General features: G+C 53.1%; 1 protein-coding gene across 3 annotated transcripts in view; it reads left to right on the top strand.

Moving 5' to 3' along the window:
* Positions 1 to 15,175, top strand: part of Sfswap (splicing factor SWAP) — a 53,856-nt gene extending 38,681 nt beyond the window's left edge. For all 3 annotated transcript variants that reach the window (XM_090320437.1, XM_090320436.1, XM_090320438.1), the window contains 5 exons: positions 1,966 to 2,231; positions 7,994 to 8,119; positions 13,511 to 13,684; positions 14,687 to 14,759; positions 14,989 to 15,175. In XM_090320437.1, coding sequence (XP_090176563.1) covers positions 1,966 to 2,231; positions 7,994 to 8,119; positions 13,511 to 13,684; positions 14,687 to 14,759; positions 14,989 to 15,054 — 705 coding nt within the window. In that variant the 3' untranslated portion in view covers positions 15,055 to 15,175. The remainder of the gene's footprint in view (positions 1 to 1,965; positions 2,232 to 7,993; positions 8,120 to 13,510; positions 13,685 to 14,686; positions 14,760 to 14,988) is intronic.
* Positions 15,176 to 17,301: the final 2,126 nt, after the last annotated feature.

Here is a 17,301-nt window from a genome sequence, read left to right as displayed (position 1 = left end):
CTTCGTGCATGCTAAGCAAGCACTCTACTAGGTGACACTCCCGGGCCCCCAGGCATTCTTTAAAGTAAGTGAAGGCATGCACAGATAGTACCGATAAAGGCGTGCAGGGCTGGGTATGGCCTAAGGCGAGCTTGAGCTGCGTAGTGAGGAGCATGGGAGTGGGCTGGATGCATTCTCCATCCCGTTAGCCTACAACCGGGATGCGCTGACACCACGGTGCTGTGTGCTATGTGCTATGTGCTTGTGCTGATCCTGTCATGGGTGCGCCCATATGCTGATTTGTTGCTATCCTGTAAAAGAACATGCCAGGGTCTCCCATAGAGGACTTTTCCCAGAGTTCCTCTGTTCTCCCCTGAGCACCGTTCACTCACCGGCCCTGTGAGCCTCCTCTCCCCTAATACCAGTCACTGTTTTGGCTCAGTCATTTTTGCTGGAATATTAAAATCCTGACAAGGTGGCTCTGGTTCTCTGGAAGCCTGGGTTATAATCTGAATGCAGCAGTACCAGGCGGCCCAGGCAGCTCCAACAGAGCCAGGCTCACACACAGCTGGATTGGGTCTTAACATGATGGCTGTGGGGAGCATTTTGGGCCAAACCCCATATAGAGCGCTTCTGTTAACACTGTGTTTGAGGTGTGTATGGATTGTTGCACCAGCCAGGCAGAGATGGCCCTTGGGTCTTAAGCAGCCTCTGGGTGGCCACTTGACCTGAGGTTGTTACCTGACCAGCCAGGGTACCCAGCCAGGGTACGGCTCGCTCCCCTCCCGAGCAGCGGATGGCGCTGACGACAGAGCTTGGCCCAGTGACCCTGGTAGTTAGGACGCAAGAAGGAAAGCCCACCCGCAGCTCCAGGTGTACAGGCACACGCACACATCACCTCGGTCCCTGTCCTGTTTTCTGGGGCTTGTGAGCAGAGGGAGCAGATCAGAAGGTCAGCCCACCTGAGTGTAACCTTGAGTTTTTCCATAAACCTTACACCTGAATCTCCAAGGCAGAAAAGAAGAAATCATGTTTAATGATTGTGGTTAAAAATGCCTCAAGTGGCTGGTCACAGTGGCTCATACTTGTAATCCTTACTACTCCAGAGGCCCAGATCTGAGGATCTCAGTTCAAAGCCAGCCCGTGGCACTAAAGACTATCTCCAATTAACCACCAGAAAACTGGAAGTGGCGCTGTGGCTCAAGGTGTAAGGCAGTGGCCTTGAGCTGAAGAGCTCAGAGACAGTGCCCAGGCTCAGAGTTCAAGTCCGGTGATGGCGGGGGGGAAAGGGGGGACTAAAGTGGGGGCTGGGAGTGTGGCCTAATGCTAAAGTGCTTGCCTCACATGCACGAAGCCCTGGGTTCGGTTCTTCAGTGCCACATACATAAAAAAGCCAAGCGTGGTGCTGTCTTAAGGTCTTGAGGAAAGCCCAAGGACAGTGCTCAGGCCTGAGTTCAGTCTCTAGGACTGGCAAAACCAAATGCCTAAAGTGAATTGAGGACTGACCTCCAGTAGAGGTTTCACAGAAAGCCGCTTGCGCCCTGAAGCAAAGCTGCTGGGTAAGAAAGGCAGCTATCAGGGCTCCTGCTGTGAAACTCTCAGTAACATGTGGTTGAGGCTAGTGTGGCCTTCAGTTTGCATGTGACTCCTAAGAGTTCTAAATTCAAAGAGGAACCTCTTAGGCCTTCTCTAAAAATAATTTTCAGATTCATGAAAACCCAGTGTTGGAGGCTATGGGATCCCCGGATGGAAAACTGCTGAAGGGTGGATGCAGGTTTTTCCTCGTAGAGTGTCTTTGACAAGGTGTTCCTTCATTGCTAGGCACAGCCAGCCTGACTGGCACGAGAAGCCATGACAGTTCATTATCTGCAGAGTTGCCCATTGTCATGCCATCTAGCGGGTTGACTTGGGGTAGTAAAGTGGAAGTTCTGCAGTCCGTGCTACAGAATGCCTGTCAGCGCCCACACCTTTGCTTTTCATTCTCAGGAAGCCAGTCCCGTGCCCTGTCCTCTGCTGGCTGGAGGCAGACCGCTGCCCACTGTAGATACAAAACCAATGGAAAGGCCTTCAAGCAAAAGCAGAGACCCACCTCGAGAAGAAGAAAGGGAAAGGAAAAAGAAAAAGCACAAAAAACGGTCACGGACTCGCTCCCGCTCTCCCAAATACCACTCGTCCTCCAAGTCCAGATCCAGGTCCCACTCAAAAGCAAAGCACTCCCTGCCCAGTGCCTACCGGACAGTGCGGCGCTCAAGGTGGGTTTGTGGGCACCCCAGGCCCCCTCGGTCATGCAGCTGCAGTGGGCCTTGGGCCCCTCAGCCAGTGGCATGTGCAGCCAAGCCAAGGGCTCGAAAAGGCAGATGGGTGAGGGTTCTCCATGTCCACTTGAGAGCTTGTTAAAAAAAAAACCCTTTTATACATTGCAAGTCATGTCAGCTGCTGCCGGGTTTTAAGCCATCACTTAACTTACGCCTGTGGTCCCCGCACTCGGGAGATAGAGGCAGGAAGGCTCCCTGGGCTACATGGTGCTGACAGTCGTGTGTGCAAAGTCCTCACTGTGGAAATTGCAAAGCAAGTATTTCTTCACCACCCACGCTGACCGTGCTCAGATACCCTGCACAGCACCCACAAGTGTGTGGTCAGATCGAGACCCCAGAGGCCAGGTAGAATCCCTGCTACTTGGGAGGTTGGGATAGGAGGCTTGCAGCTTGAGGCCAGCCAGGGGAGAAATGGTTTAAGACCCTATCTCAACCAGTGAAACCAAGCGTAATGGTTCACATCTGTGGTCCCAGCAGTGCAGGAAGTGTTGAGTGGGTTTGTGGTCCAAGCTAGTGCAGACCAGAACAAGAGATCACAGAACAGAGCTGTTGATGCTGTGCGCCTCTTCAGGCTTCCCAAGAGTCTTCCTCCTGAAGAACCAGTGAACTCAGTCCAGGATCACAGCATCTGCTCCTTAGGTAAACAGTTGAAAACAAAACGCAACAGTAGCTGCCTTGCCGGAGGTTGGGAAAGGCTGCTCTGTCTTCAAGCCTGCATCCTGTCTCAGGTGTATCCCCAAGTCCCCTGAGCTCTTCCTAGCCCCCAGCACAGCATCTCCCCGGCCTCCGTGTTTCTTCTGGAATCCATGCTGGCTCTGTGGGAAAATGACAGTGTCCTGTGTTCTTTGTGTTGGGGGGCGGGGGGAGGGGGAGGCATGCTATGCACTTGCCTTTCTGGACATGGCTGCAAAAGCAGTGTTCTTTCTGTGTTTTCTGATTTCTAACCTTATAGGGTTTAATATGTAGTTAGTGAGACTAGATTTGCCTTTGTGGTAAATCTTTGGCCCTCTGTACTTAGCTAGTTCTTGAAAAATTCCATCACCTCCTACTATTACACACTGTCCAAAAAAAAAAAAAGTCTTATGTCAACAACTGTGCTGATAATACTTTTTTTTTTCTGTCAGTTGTGGGGTTTGAACTCCAGGCCTGGACACAGTCCCTAAGCTTTTTTGCTCAGGGCTAGTGCTTTACCAATTTGAGCTATAGTGCCACTTCTCTGGTAATAAGAGGTAAGAGTCTCGGAGACTTTCCCGTGCAGGCTGGTTTTGAACCACAGTCCTCAGATCTCAGCCTCCTGAGTAGCTAGAACTACAGGTGTGAGCCAGTAGCACCCAGCTGATTTTTTTAAAATAGCTCCTATGATTGTATATATGGGTCAAATTCTCTTTTTCAGAATTTTCTCATTTGGAAAACTTTGGTGTTACATGGCTGAAAACAAATGACAGGGGCCTGGGCCAGGTTCTCTGTTGTACCATGCTCAGGAACTTGCCCCGATCCCTTTGCTCCAGAGCTCATACCAGACGAGGGCGAGTGCTCAGGGTCATTCCTTCCCCACTGTGTGTCTGTCTGGATAGGCCTCCGTGGTGTGTCCTTCTTATGAACTAAACTGAGCGAGAGTACCTCATTTTATGTGTTTTTAGGTTGGGTGTCGATTTACATAGTGCTTTACACGCAGTTCCAGGGCCTTGACAAGAACCTCCCTTGGCCCAAGGAGCAGTGGAAGCATTTGCAGGACTGGCATCCTCCCCTCCTCCCAGGCTTGCCTTCCTGGTGAGATTGCAGGAGGTGCCAAGGCAGCATCGTCTGCACTCCATTTACTTAGTCTGATAAGGGGCTGGACAGTTGGTTTGCAGTTTGGGTGATGCTTCACAAAGTTAGCCTGGTCCATTGCACTCTGCCCTGAGAGCTGGCACCTGGCACTGCAGGGCCTGCCTTCTGCCGGCCATGTTTTCTCCTGTGCTGTGGCCTAGGGGAGGAAGAGCAGTCACACCAGAGTCCATGGTCTCAAACCTGAGGACAGAGTTGAACAGCCGGTGTTTCACCGTAACCCTTCCTTAGACCTCTGCTTCAGCTCCTCTTGTGCACATGGCTGTCTGTGCTTGGGGTGGGCAGGGCTGCACCCCCTAAGCTGGAGGCAGATCACCCACTTTCCTGGAGCTCCAGCAGCCCTCAGCATTCCCAGGGCCCAAGGAGGTCGTAAGCAAGGCAAGAGGTGTCCTGACGTGTCACCTGCTGTGTGTAACACTACATTTTTCACCACAATGCCTCTTCTCTGGTAGAATAGCCCGTAATACACAATCATTGTCTACCTACGACCCAACAGCCTTGTCTCCCAAGCCTCACGACATCCAGCTGATCATTTAAATGACTCTTCCAGCACCAGGTAAAAGGCTAGTTAACATTCTAGCTGTGCTGAGATGCTTGCAATCTCATGTAAAATGCAAGACAATAGAAAAGCCCATTCAGCTGGGCACAGTGGCTTATGCCTGTAATCCTGGCTACTTGGGAGGCCGAGCTATGAAACCAGCCCAGGCACTAAAGTCTGGGGAACTCTTAACTCCAATTAACTGCCAAAAAACCAGAAGTGGTGCTGTGGCTATGGTAGAGCCATAGCGTCAAGCTGAAGAGCTCAGAAACAGCAACGAGGCACAGAGTCCAAGTCCCACAATGATAACCAAAGAAAAAAGTGCTTGGTGAATACTTGATGCAAAAGTTTTTTTAAGCTGGGCACATGGCTCCTGCCTGTAATCCTAGCCAGCCTGGGGAGGAAAGTCCAATGAACTATTCAAAAAAAGAACCGGAAGTAGAACGGTGGTTCCAGTGGTACAGTGCTAACTGAGCACAGGGCCAGGCCCCAAGTGGGTGCCCCATATATCGGTATGTCCAAATTGTGAGTGACTCTTGGCCTCTAAGGCAAGTTAGTCAAAACAAGTGATTAGTTTCACAGCAGTCAGTTTGCTTTTCCAAAAGCATACTGTTGTGACCATGTTAGTGTCGTTTAGTTAACACCAGGAAAGTGTCTTTGACCTTTTTGCCTACTGTTTTAATCTCACATCAGGCTTTCTAAATGGAATGAACAAGTACTCTACAGTTTACTTATACCTACAGTTAATAGCGTAGGCATTGTTAAACTACATTTATAAGACTAAAGCACAGTTACTTTTTAAAACCTTAGAATAAGATTGCTTGGTTCTCATTTAAGTGTTTGCCTCTTCAGATTGGTCCAGTCTTTTGGTGACTATAGGTAGATATCTATGTGATAATGCTATATTTCATCCTTTCTATAAGTTAACTCTATAAGTACTTTGAGAGGACAGATTGAGAATACTTTTTTATTTGGTTGGTTTTATTATGAAGTCTGAAGGAACTTGGGCAAAATTAAGTCATCATTTGGTTTGAAATTTCTAAATTTTTTACTGTCTGTTTTCTCTGCGCTATAATGAATAAAAGGTATTTTGAGCCGGGTGAGGTGGCTCATGCCTGTAATCCTAGCTAATCAGGAGGCTGAGATCTGGGGATTGTGGTTCAAAGCCAGCGCAGGCACTAAAGTCCCTGAGTTTTTATTTATTTTTTATTGTTGGGGTAATGTAGAGAGGGGTTGCAGTTACATTCCCCAGGTTGTAGGTGCATTACTTCTCACACAGACACCCCTTCTCATGTTTTTGGCCCTCCCCCCCCCCCCCCCCCTCTATCTCCAATTAACCACCAGAAAACTGGAAATGGTGCTGTGGCTCCAGAGCTCATGGACAGCGCCCGGGCCCAGGGTTCAAGCCCACACTAGGCCGGGGGCGGGGGGTCCTTTGCTTTCCATTCCTGTGTCGTTGAGACGTGGGCTGTGCCTGGTGATGCTTGGTGGCTGGAGTGGATGAGTGAGTGTGTGCTGTGGAGTGAAGCCTGACCAGGGCTCCTGTCCCACGCCCGCGTGCGGCGTGGAGAAGAGCCCCTCCTGCAGGGGCCTGAGTGGTAGGCGACACCTGGCCTGGATGCCAGGTCTCCAGGCCTTCTGGAGACCTGTGGGAGGGCGAGTGCACAGAGCGGGTAGTGTAGGCAAGTAGCTCCATTGGGGAAGAAGCCGCTTACCAACGTGGTCAGTTACGCGTTCGTGCAGTGTGATCAAGGGGGCTCACCGTGCCTGTATTGAGAGCAGACTGTCGTAATTGTACAAGAAGAGCTGTCTGAGCTGCCTCTTCCTCGAAAGCTTGTAAGTGAGGCCTCTAATGATGCTGCACAGATTCACTTGTGAGATGAAATGCCAGGTTCTCATACCGAGCCTGGTGAACATGTAGAATACGGAAGTTCCTTTCATGAAGAGTGAGGCTCTGAGACCCAAAGCCTTGCCCACTCTGATTTCCCAGCCCTGCTCCGAGTGGGCTTCCTTCCCGGAGCACAGCCCCGCCTCCCTGGTAATAGCTGCTGCAAGCAGTTTGTGCTTCCCATGGTGAGCTACAGGCATTGAGAGCTCGCTTGTCTGCCTGCCTGTTGAGCTTACTGCCGAGTGCTTTGTGAAGAGCACTTTCTCACAGTTCTGGTAGCACCCAACCTGGCACGTTTCACTCCTCCCAGGGCGCCCGGCACACAGGGCCTCGGTCCCAGCAGCCAGGCTGTGGTGGTGGCAGCACAGCCACCAGCTGTCAGGTGGCCTCCTGGAGCTCTCGTGAGGGCCAGTGGGGAGTAATGTCAAATGCCTGCTCTGTCCTGGGGGTCTTAAGGAAAGTCTGGGGCGGCAGGTGGGACCATCGGATGAGCCCAGAGATAGCTGTGGAGGAGAAGAGCCAGTGGATTGCCGAGCTCTGAAGTGGGCTCCGGGGCCCGGTGTCTCTCAGGAGCAGCTGTGTCTCTGGGACACACGAGGCTAGGCAGTGGAGGGTATCTACAGACTGATTCTTGAAACGACAGTGTGTGCTGGTTTGGAGGTCTTATTGTAATTAAAATGATTCAGTGGAAAACTTTTTCAAATGGTACAATCAAGCTGCTCTTTGTATTGTCTTTCAGTGGGTTGTCATGGAAACAGAACAGCAAGATGTAGGGCCCCACCCCCACCCCCCCAGATTTCTTATTGCAAGCTTTCCTGAAATAGCAATTTCATTGAATTAACAAAGAACTAAAATAGAAGTCCTAAAACCACTGTCCGGGGACCCTACATAAAGGACCTTGATCACCCCAGAAGGGCAAGGGTCTCCAGGGCCTTTCTTGTCATATACGACATGTCCCATCAGTAACAGGATGAGGCTTCTCAGACCCAGCGTACAGAGGAATAAGTTTTAGTGGATGGTTTTTCATCCATGCAACCCCAGATAACCTAAATTGCTTAGCCCAGGCTGTCGTGAGATGGCACATTCAGTGTCGAGTTTGGGGCCTTGTGCCAGTCCGTGACGAGTCAGCAGTGCTGTGCTGATCCGCTCCGGCTCGAGGCCGTATCAGGAGCATGCAGAGGCGGCCAGCTGCCGTCTGCAGTCCTATAGACCCTTGGGGCCTTCCCTGGCCTGCGTCTCATAGCTGCATTGGTGAGCTGAAAGTGTCAGGCAGGTGGACTGGCAAGTGTGCCCGTGTGGGTGGAGGCCTCTGGGGGAGGCGAGCGCAGTGCAAGCAGAGCCAGCATCTGGAGGGCCCTCAGGCCCTGTGTAGGCTCTGCCTGGCAGCAGTGGGGGTGCACTCTGCACAGAGCAGACTCCAGAGAACACCAGGTCACTTCTGTCCAGGTCACGCTCCCGGTCCCCTCGGAGGAGAGCACACTCCCCTGAGAGACGGCGGGAAGAGAGGAGTGTCCCCACAGCGTACCGAGTGAGCAGCAGCCCCGGGGCCAGCAGGAAGCGAACTCGCTCCAGGTAGGTGGCTGCGTACCCACAGGTACAGGCGTGGGGGTTCCCTGGGCAGATCAGGTCTGCAGATTGTGTGTTGGGCGGGGGGGCCCACTACAGGTAATGAAGAATGTGCACCCTGAGGCTGGGGCTGGCCGGGTCCTGTGGGCTGCTGTCTGTCAAGAAGGGGTTCCCGACATCCCAGGGTGTTGCGCCCCAGCCTCACTGCCTTCCTGCCCATAGGCGAGGAAGTCTCCAGGGGGCTGGTACGTGACGGGGCCGGGCTGCAACCTGACCACTTGTGAGTGGACACCCCGGCATGGCTCTGCTCACACTCCCTGCCCAGGGATCCCGTCCAGCCCGCCACAGCCCTCTGTGAGCCCCTGGAAGGAGGGGGCTGCTTTGCACCTGGCCTCTGCGCCTCTGGGACACATCAAGGCCCAAGCTTGAGCAGGCCGGCCGCGGTGGGCAGCACTGCCAGGCTGCCATGCTCAAGGCCACTGGTGCCACCCGAGAGCCCGAGAGCAGCCTCTTAGCATGTTTCACTGCCAGTGTCACTGGTGGAGTCCCCCTGATAGGAAGACTGGAAGTGGCTGAGGAGGGCCAGGCCATGCTCAGGGTCAGTCACTGCCCACAGGGCCCCTTGAAGGGCCCTGAGGAGCCCTGGACAGTCCTAGACAGCTCTTCCTTGAAATGGGAAGCTGGCTCTTGCTGGCGGATGGATTTTTTTTTTTTTTCCTGGCAGTCCTGGGCTTGAGCTCGGGGCCTGAGCACTGTCCGTGGACTTTCTCAAGGCCAGACCTCTAGCTCTTGAGCCTCAGCACCACTCTGGGTTTTTTCTATGTATGTGGTTCTGAGGAATCGAACTGGGTCTTTTGTGCATGCTAGGCGAGCACTCTGCCACTAGGCCAAACTTGCGGCCCCTGGCAGACGGTTCTTGTTCAGACTCTGGGTCTGTGCCTTCGCAGTCCCACACTCAGTAGCCTGGCTACCCCATGTGTGCAGGTTATTCCTTAAGCAAGTAGCTTCACATTTGAAAGGCATCACCACCTTTGAAATGCATAAAGGGCATGGTCTAAAAGTAATTCCTTGTAGCAAAAGGTCTCTCTTCACAGAAGAGTTCTTTCTCTACTCCCAAGTTACCCTTTCATGGAAGGGGGCCATGAGAGGTGGTGTTAGTGACTCTAGCTAGGCCTGGCATACCTCCAGGGGTGGCTTGCCCGCTGGAGCAATGGAAGGGAGGGAAGCCCCTGAGCAGTTCTACTCCTGCAGTGTAAGCTTGAGCTCAACGACAGGTCCGTTTTCTAGTGAGCTCCAGGTACGGCTGTGTGGTCTTTCTGTCCTCTGCTCTCAGTGTAGGGTTGGGTCTCTGCTTTCTCTCCATAGCATGAAACAGGTTCACTGCCAAACGAACCTTGCGGCATCATCCACTCAAGGTTTATTCTACAGACACCACTGCCTACTTCTTTTGCTGATTTGTTTTTAAAATGTTTTAACTTAACGTGAAGTGGTTTTTTGGTTTTAGACAGGCTCTTGTTATGTAGTCAGACTGGCTCTGAGCCTGCTGTCTTCGCCTCCTGAGTGTCGGGACTACGGGCCTGCACCAGTGAGGCCTGCCAAAAAGGTGGGGGTTTTTGTTTATTTGTTGTTGTTGTTTTGGTTTTTGTTGTTGTTGTCTGTTTGTGGTTGTTGTTTGGCCCATCCTGGGGCTAGAACTGAGGGTTGAGGCTTGGGCATGGTCCCTGAGCTTCTTTTGCTTAATAGCACTCTACCACTTGAGCCACAGCACCACTCTGGCTTTTTCTGTGTATGTGGTACTGAGAAATTGAACCCAGGGCTTCATACATGCTAGGCAAGCACCCTGCCAGGAAGCTACATTCCCAGCCCCAGGAAGGTTTTGTTTTTTGTTTGTTGTTTGTTTTTTTGTCTTTTGTTTGTTTTTTGTCGGTTATGGGTCTTGAACTCAGGGTCTGGGTACTAAGGCAAGCACACTTACCACTAGGCCAGGTCCTGGCCCATGCTCTACCACTTCCAGTTTTCTGGTGGTTAGCTCCTGCCTGGGCTGGCTTTTGAACGGTGATCCTCAGACCTCAGCTTCGTGAGTAGATGGAGTCACCAGCGCCCAGGTCCAGGAAGGTTTTTATTTAGGGTCGTGAACACCCACGCATTCCACCGGTGACTCCCTAGTGGAATGGTCACATGTATGCGCACACACACACACATTCTGTCTGTGACTCCGTGTGTTTTGCCATGTTTGCTCCCTCCCCCCCCCCCCCCTCCGGTGTGGAGCCCAGGCTGGCTGAGCTGCAGGAGCACAGTAGGGCTCATCGCTCCACTCTGTCTGCAGGGATGTGTGCGTTGTTTTGTAAGTCAGTTGTGTCACTTCAGAACACACAGAAGTGTCTGTCTGTGCCACTGTCTGGTGCTAAGGCTGAGGTGCTGAGCCTTTTCCTCTGAGTGAGCCCTTGAGCCCTCGTGAGCTCTCACCAACTCCCTTTGGGAGACACTGGTTTCTGGTCCTCTTGCTCTGTGCTCGGTAGCTCGTCCTCTGGGAGGAGGAGGAGGAGGAGGAGGAGGAGCCAGCTTCTCTGGGTTTTCACATCACCTTAGGCTTCAAGCATGGGGCTAGTATGTTGAGCCACCGTCTGTCACCCTATTACTCCCTTTCATGGTAACACTGTCTCGTATCTGACAAACAGAATTCTTGTAAGCTGTTGTGGGGGTGTTTTGTTTTTGGTTTTGTTTTTAACACATCCCAGTGCTCTTTGATCATCTGAGAGTAAAGTTTGATGCTGTGTTCACAAAGGTACTTTGAGTACATTATAAAAGTGTTTTTCACAAGGGCGTTCATTAAATCATACATAGTATAGTGCTAAGGAGAGCATCCTGGTGAGTAAGTAGAATGAGCCAAGCCAGGTACTGGCTCACTCCCGGCATCCTGGCTGCTTAAGAGCTGAAGACCTGAGGATCTCAGTTCACAGCCAGCCTGAGCAGAAACGTCCATATGATTCCATCTCCAGTTAGCCAACAAAATGCCAACAGGAAACCTGGCTCAAGTGAATGAGTGTGAGCAAGAAAGCTAAAAGCCCAGCGGAAGCACTAAGTCCAGAGTCCACACCCAAGTATTAGCACCAGAAGAGGGGGGGGGGGAGGGAGGGAGGGAAGCTTTTTGTCATGGGGGTTTTTGCCTTTGTGTGCTGCTGCTCTGGCATGCAGCACTGGAGGCAGGACTAAAGGGCCCAGGTGGTGCGAGGTGTCTTGTCACTCGTGAAATGTTCACTCGGATAGACTCTGATGATGAAAAGATACAGATTGTAATCCTCACAATAAATGTTGTTCAAAAGCTGTTGGAAGCCAGACACGTGGCTCGCACCTGTAATCCTAGTTATTCAGGAGGCTGAGATCTGAGGATCATGGGTCAAAGCCAGCCTGGGCACTAAAGTCCCTGAGACTCTTTATCTCCAATTAACCACTAGAAAACCAGAGGTAGCACTATGGCTCAAGGGATAGGGTAGTAGCCTTGAGCTAAAGAGCTCAGGGACAGGCCCAGAGTTCAAGTCCCACGACCAACCCAAAAGGAAAAAAAAGCTGCTGGAAGATATAAAAACTTAAAGTACTTTTATTAAATTCTAAAGAGAGCAGAAAAGGGCAGAAGTTAAAGCCAAAAGGCAAGGCGAGTGAGATTACACAGGTAAAACGTTGGTCTAAAGAATGGCGTTAGGCTTGGCATGCTGGCTCACACCTATAATCCTAGCTTCTCAGGAGGCTGAGATCTGAGGATCCGAGTTCAAAGCCAGCCCGGGCACTAGTCTGTGAGACGCTTGTCTCCAGTTAGCCACCCGAAAACTGTGGCTTAAGCTGAAGAGCTCAGGGACAGCATCCAAGCCCAGAGTTCAAATCCCACAACTGACAAAAAGAATAAAGAAGTACAGGGCCGGGAGTTTGGCCTAGTGGTTAAAGTGCTTGCCTAGCATGCACGAAGACCCGGGTTCGATTCCTCAATACCACATACATACAAAAAAAAAGCCGGAAGTGGTGCTGAGGCTCAAGTGGTAGAGCTCTAGCCCTGAGAAAGTCCAAGGACAGTGCTCAGGCCCTGAGCTCAAGGCCAGGACTGGCAAAAAAGAATAAAGAAGTACTAGGTGGTTTTCAGGGCCTTATACATACTGAAGTAAGCACTCCGTTGCTGAGGATGTGGCTCCGTGGTAGGGTGCTTGCCTAGCATGCATGCAGGAAGCCCTGGGCTCCACTCTTCAGTACCACAGACACACAAGAGGCCAGAAACAGCACTATGGCTCAAGTGGTACAGTGCTAGCCTCGAGTACCCAGACCCAGAGTTCAAGCCTCAGGACTGATAAGATAGGTAGATAGGTGACCCACCCAACCCCCCTGGCTCATGGCAAGCTGTAGCTGTTGTTATGAAACCACACAGTCCAGGGCCAGCAGTGGGCTCAGAGGTGTCTCGGGACACAGAAGGGTGACCCAGGGAAGAGTCTTCATCTCTCTCTGAACCCTGAGGGAAAACTAGCCTGACAAATCAGAACTGTGCCCCATGACCCTGGGAGACAGTGCCATGTCTTGTGTCCTCTCAGACGATGGAGCAGCAACTAGACAGACTTAGCACGGTGTGAAGGCAGGAAGGTGCCTGGTGTCCAGAATGCCTCCGGTCTCCCCCGACACCTGTCAGTAACCCAGGAAGGAGAGGGGAGGGAGGGAAGCAGCCTGAGATTCTGCCCCAAAGCCAGCACTCTGCCCCGGGAGCCTCACTCTTGGGGGGTTAATGAGAGATGATAGTAGGCTTTTCTTTTGAGGTTGTCTTTGAAGTGTGATCCTCAGGTCTCAGCCTCCTGAATAGGATAACAGCATGAGCCACTAGTGCCAGCTTCTCTGTGCTTCTTAAAGATTAGGAAGTCTGAGGGAGGAGGCGTGGCCAGTCTGTACGTGACAGTGCCCCAGAGCAGGACTTGTAATCCAAGGCGGGTGTGCAGCCATCACCCCCACAGCTACTGGGCAGAAGAAATGCTGAGCCTTTGTGTGGGCCCTGTGTGACCGTCCATGCCTTCTTGTGAACCAACACCAATGAAAAGCCGTGCCAGGACCAGGCTTCCTGCAGAGAGGCTGGTGATTCTGTGAACCGTGGCCAACTGGGTTGACTGGAGGGTCAGGCTTTGCAAGCCACGGCGTTCACAGAGGGCTGTGGTTGGAAGGCCAGTCTTCCCAGGCATCCATGGGTAGAGGGGAGGTGGAGGGCGATGCTTTTCAGACATGTGAACCAGTGTAGGGCCACGGCTTTCACAGGCTTGCCTGGGGGGAGGGGCTTTCACAGACGCATGCAGTGTCTCTTGAAGACAGGCCCGGGAGCAGACTCGGGCCGCACCCTGTGCCTGTGCCCCCCTCACCAGGATGTTTTGCTTGCAGAAGTCCCCATGAGAAGAAGAAGAAGCGGCGGTCAAGGTCTCGGACCAAGGCCAAGGCCAGGTCACAGTCCTCCTCCCCCAGTAAGCAGGCGGCCCACCGTCCAGCCGCCCACGCCGCCCACTCCGCCAGCATCTCTCCTGTGGAGAGCCGGAGCTCCAGCCAGGAGCGGTCCAGGTGACAGTCTCTGGGGAGCTCCTTGGGCAGGGGACATCAGGTGGCCTGGCCTACAATGTGTGTCCTATTTGGACTTAGGGGTGAGCAGCCTTGCAGACCCAGGTGGTCGGCAGCTCTGCCTAGGCCTCTCATGCTCCACAGGGTCTTTCTGATGTCTGCCCCTCGGTGGGCTGTGGGGGTGTGGCAGGCAAGGAGCAGCGGGGGCACAGAGCGTGCCAGGTACAAGGCCTGTACAGAACCCAGGAGACCCAGACAGGAGTGCAGTCAGGTGGCAGGTCCAGGGGCCCAGGAGCACCGAAGCCCAGCTTCCAGCCCAGGCTTCCCACCAGGAGCGGGGTGAGCCCGCCTGACCTTGGCCCTAAAGGCGTAGGTGTGGATAGGACATGACTAGCGTTAAAGGCAGAGGCCTGACTGGCCCACTGAGGCAGCAGAGTACAGCTTACAGGAGCCACGGGCGTCTGGATAGAGTGGGAAGGTGAGGGGGCGGTGGAGTCCACATAGGAGGGGCTCCTCGGCATCTGAAGCCCTCCGCTCGGCTAGGGCTTCCATCCAAGCAAAGCCCTGAGTGGCCCACGCCTGTAACCCTAGCTATTTGGAGACTCACATCTGAGAATCGCAATTCAAAGCCAGCCCAGGCAGGAAAGATCATGAGAAGTTGTTATCCACCAGAAAACTGGAAATGGCACTGTGGCCAAAAGTGGTAGAGCACTATCCTTGAGCAGAAATGCTCGGGGACAGCACCTAGGCCCTGAGTTCAAGCCCCACAACCCCCCACAAACATAAATCAATAAATAAAAGAAGGATATTTGTGCTAGGGTCATCTTACAAAATAACTTGAAGTAGGTGTGACATAAACTACATGCTTATGATGCTTATGCTGTTTTTCAGTTGCTGGGAACAAAAGCAACGTTTCTGGCTAGGGGAGGCTGGGGGGCAGACACTCAATCACTGTCTGACCAGACTTGGGGTATGCTTAAGCCTCTGTCCTTTTTTTTGCGTCAGGGGAGTTTCTCAGGAAAAAGATGGCCAGATCTCGTCAGCAATCGTTTCTTCTGTGCAGAGCAAAATAACTCAGGTATGGCCCACGTAGTGTCTGTCCCCTCTCCCTCTCTCCTTGTGTTGGTGAGGATCTGGTGTGGCTGGCGCAGGCCGTGTGCCTGTGGGTCACGTGAGGTGATGCAGGGGGAGGTTGGAACACGTGCAGGGTGGGGACTTTGACCCACGGCCGAGCCAGGTCTGGCCTGGCCAGGGGGAAGGTCCTCCACCACAGCTCACAGACGTCCCCGCCACGTCTCACTGCATAGGACCTCATGGCCAAAGTAAGAGCAATGCTCGCAGCTTCCAAAAACCTGCAGACCAGTGCGTCCTGAGGGCAGCCCCTGGGAACCAGTCCCGCCGCGGGGAGCGCCCTCCCCGCCTGCTCGTGGGGCACAGCTCCGGACTCTGGGCACGGAAGCGGGACAGGGCAGCTCGCTTCGCAGACCCACCTCACAGCCGTCTGGCTTCTCCGGACTCCCTGGGACCGTCGGTGGCTTTTGTAAATTTTTGATGAAATTTTCAGTTTAAGATTTTTGACCAGCAATCTCTTACCTGTATATTTGTAAATAATATCATGTTTCTGTGGAGATGTATTATCGAATAAAATGGGAAGAAAGCTCTTTTCTAGCTAACAGCCTTGGGGTGGCTTGCTTCTTTGTTCACATGTGGCCTGCAGGTGAACTTGTAGGTGAGGACGCTGCAGGCGTGGCCTCTGGCCCACAATCCTGCCCCTGCTCCTGTGCCCTCTGACCTCGCCCCGACTGTGTGGCCACTTGTCTTGCAGGCTGGCACTCCTGCTTGTGCTGTGTGAAAAGCACTTGGCAGTGGTGGCACTGGGCCCAGTCCTGTCTGGAGATTGCCCTGGCACCACTCCCTGCCTTGGATGCATCTACAGGCCAGTGGGGTTCTGGCTGTCAAAGCCTCTGACCTCACGGCGTCTCCATGATCCCCATTTCAGGGGCTGGGCTGCCGGGCTGAGGTAGAGCAGAGCTTCCTCACCAGCAGTCACTCGGGCCTTCTCTGCCACGATGAGGTCTTACTTGTGGCCCACCAGAGACTGTTGTAGGCTGCACAAGTAGAGGAGTTGGGAATCTGGAGAGGGGGCTGACGAGAGCTCAGCACAGAGGTGCAAGGAGGCCTGCAGCAGCTCAGGGCCCTCCATTCACCAGGATGCCTCCTAAGAGGCCCTGCACTCTGGTTCTTTGCCGCAAGATGGGGGCTTGCCCAGACTAGGTCTGTGCTTTGTCCAGGCCCCTGTCCCCTCCCCAGTTGCCAAGCCACAGCAGCCCATCCACTGCATGCCTGAATGCCAGTGGCTGCACACACAGCCCTCTGGCTGCAGTCCACCCCTCGCTGAGACCACAGTCGGTATCAGAAAGCCCAGGAGCGCGAGATCACAGGCCACAGTCCTATGAGTCCAGAAGAATGCTGGACCCTGGTTCCCTGAGGAAAGCCACAGAACAGATCAGCTGACTTCAGTGATGTGAAAAGTGGGTTCAATTAGAAGCTCATGAACTATTCAGCAGGGGCCGCTTGGGGAAGCAAGAACATCAGGCTGCTAAGTCGAGGGCTAAGAAAGCACATTAGGGGAAGTGGCACTGAAGTTCCAGGGGTAGGGCAGTAGCCTTGAGCTGAAGAGCTCAGGGACAGCCCCAAGGCCCAGAGTTCAAGTCCCAAGACCAACAGAAAAGAAAAGCAATTCTGGGGCTTAGCCCCAGGAGTTTAGCCTAGTGGTAGAATGCCTGCCTAGCATGCATGAAGACCCAGGTTTGATTCCTCGGTACCACATACATAGAAAATTTCCAGCAGTTGTACTGTGGCTCAGTTGGTAGAGCACTGGCCTTGAAAGCCCAAGGACAGTGCTCAGGCCATGGGTTCAAGCCCAGGACTGGCAAAAAAAAAAAAAGGAAGGAGGGCCGGGAGTTTGGCCTAGTGGTTAAAGTGCTTGCCTAGCATGCACAAAGACCCAGGTTCGATTCCTCGGTACCACATACATAGAAAAAAGCCGGAAGTGGTGCTGAGGCTCAAGTGGTAGAGCTCTAGCCTTGAGAAAGTCCAAGGACAGTGCTCAGGCCCTGAGCTCAAGCCCAGGACTGGCAAAGAAAGCCCCTCAGTGCTGAAGCGAGGCCTCTTATCTTCACCCTGGACACACCACATGGTAGGGCTTGAGACTGCCAGGTGACAACCTCACCAACCTGAACTAACCCACGTTCCATCTGAGGTATAGCAGCCAAAGCAGAAACAAATTGCAGTAGCCAACTCCACCCTGGGCCCCCACTGGTTTTCTGCCTGTGTAGCCTCACCTCCCAGGAGAAACGACTTTCTGCAGCCCTGGGCCTGAGGCCTCCAGAGAGAGCCACTCTGCTGCCAAGGCCTCCTCACGGTGTCAGGGGCCCAGCCTCAGACCTGTGTGTACTCAGCAGGCCCACACCATTTGGGGACAAAAAGTACAGTCAAGTCTAGGAGCAGTGAGAGCCTGAGCACTGTAACAGCAGGCAGGTCTCGAACCAGAGGTGAGAGAGGAGACAGCGAGGAGATCAGAGCTGGTGTCCAGCGGGAGAGAGTCCAGCTGGCGAGTA

Source organism: Megascapheus bottae, chromosome 28 (assembly GCF_031878675.1).
Source record: "Megascapheus bottae isolate mThoBot1 chromosome 28, mThoBot2.hap1, whole genome shotgun sequence".
Classification (NCBI taxonomy): Eukaryota; Metazoa; Chordata; class Mammalia; order Rodentia; family Geomyidae; genus Megascapheus; species Megascapheus bottae.
The sequence above is the reverse complement of the archived record's forward strand: the minus strand, read 5'-3'. Positions and strand labels throughout refer to the sequence as shown.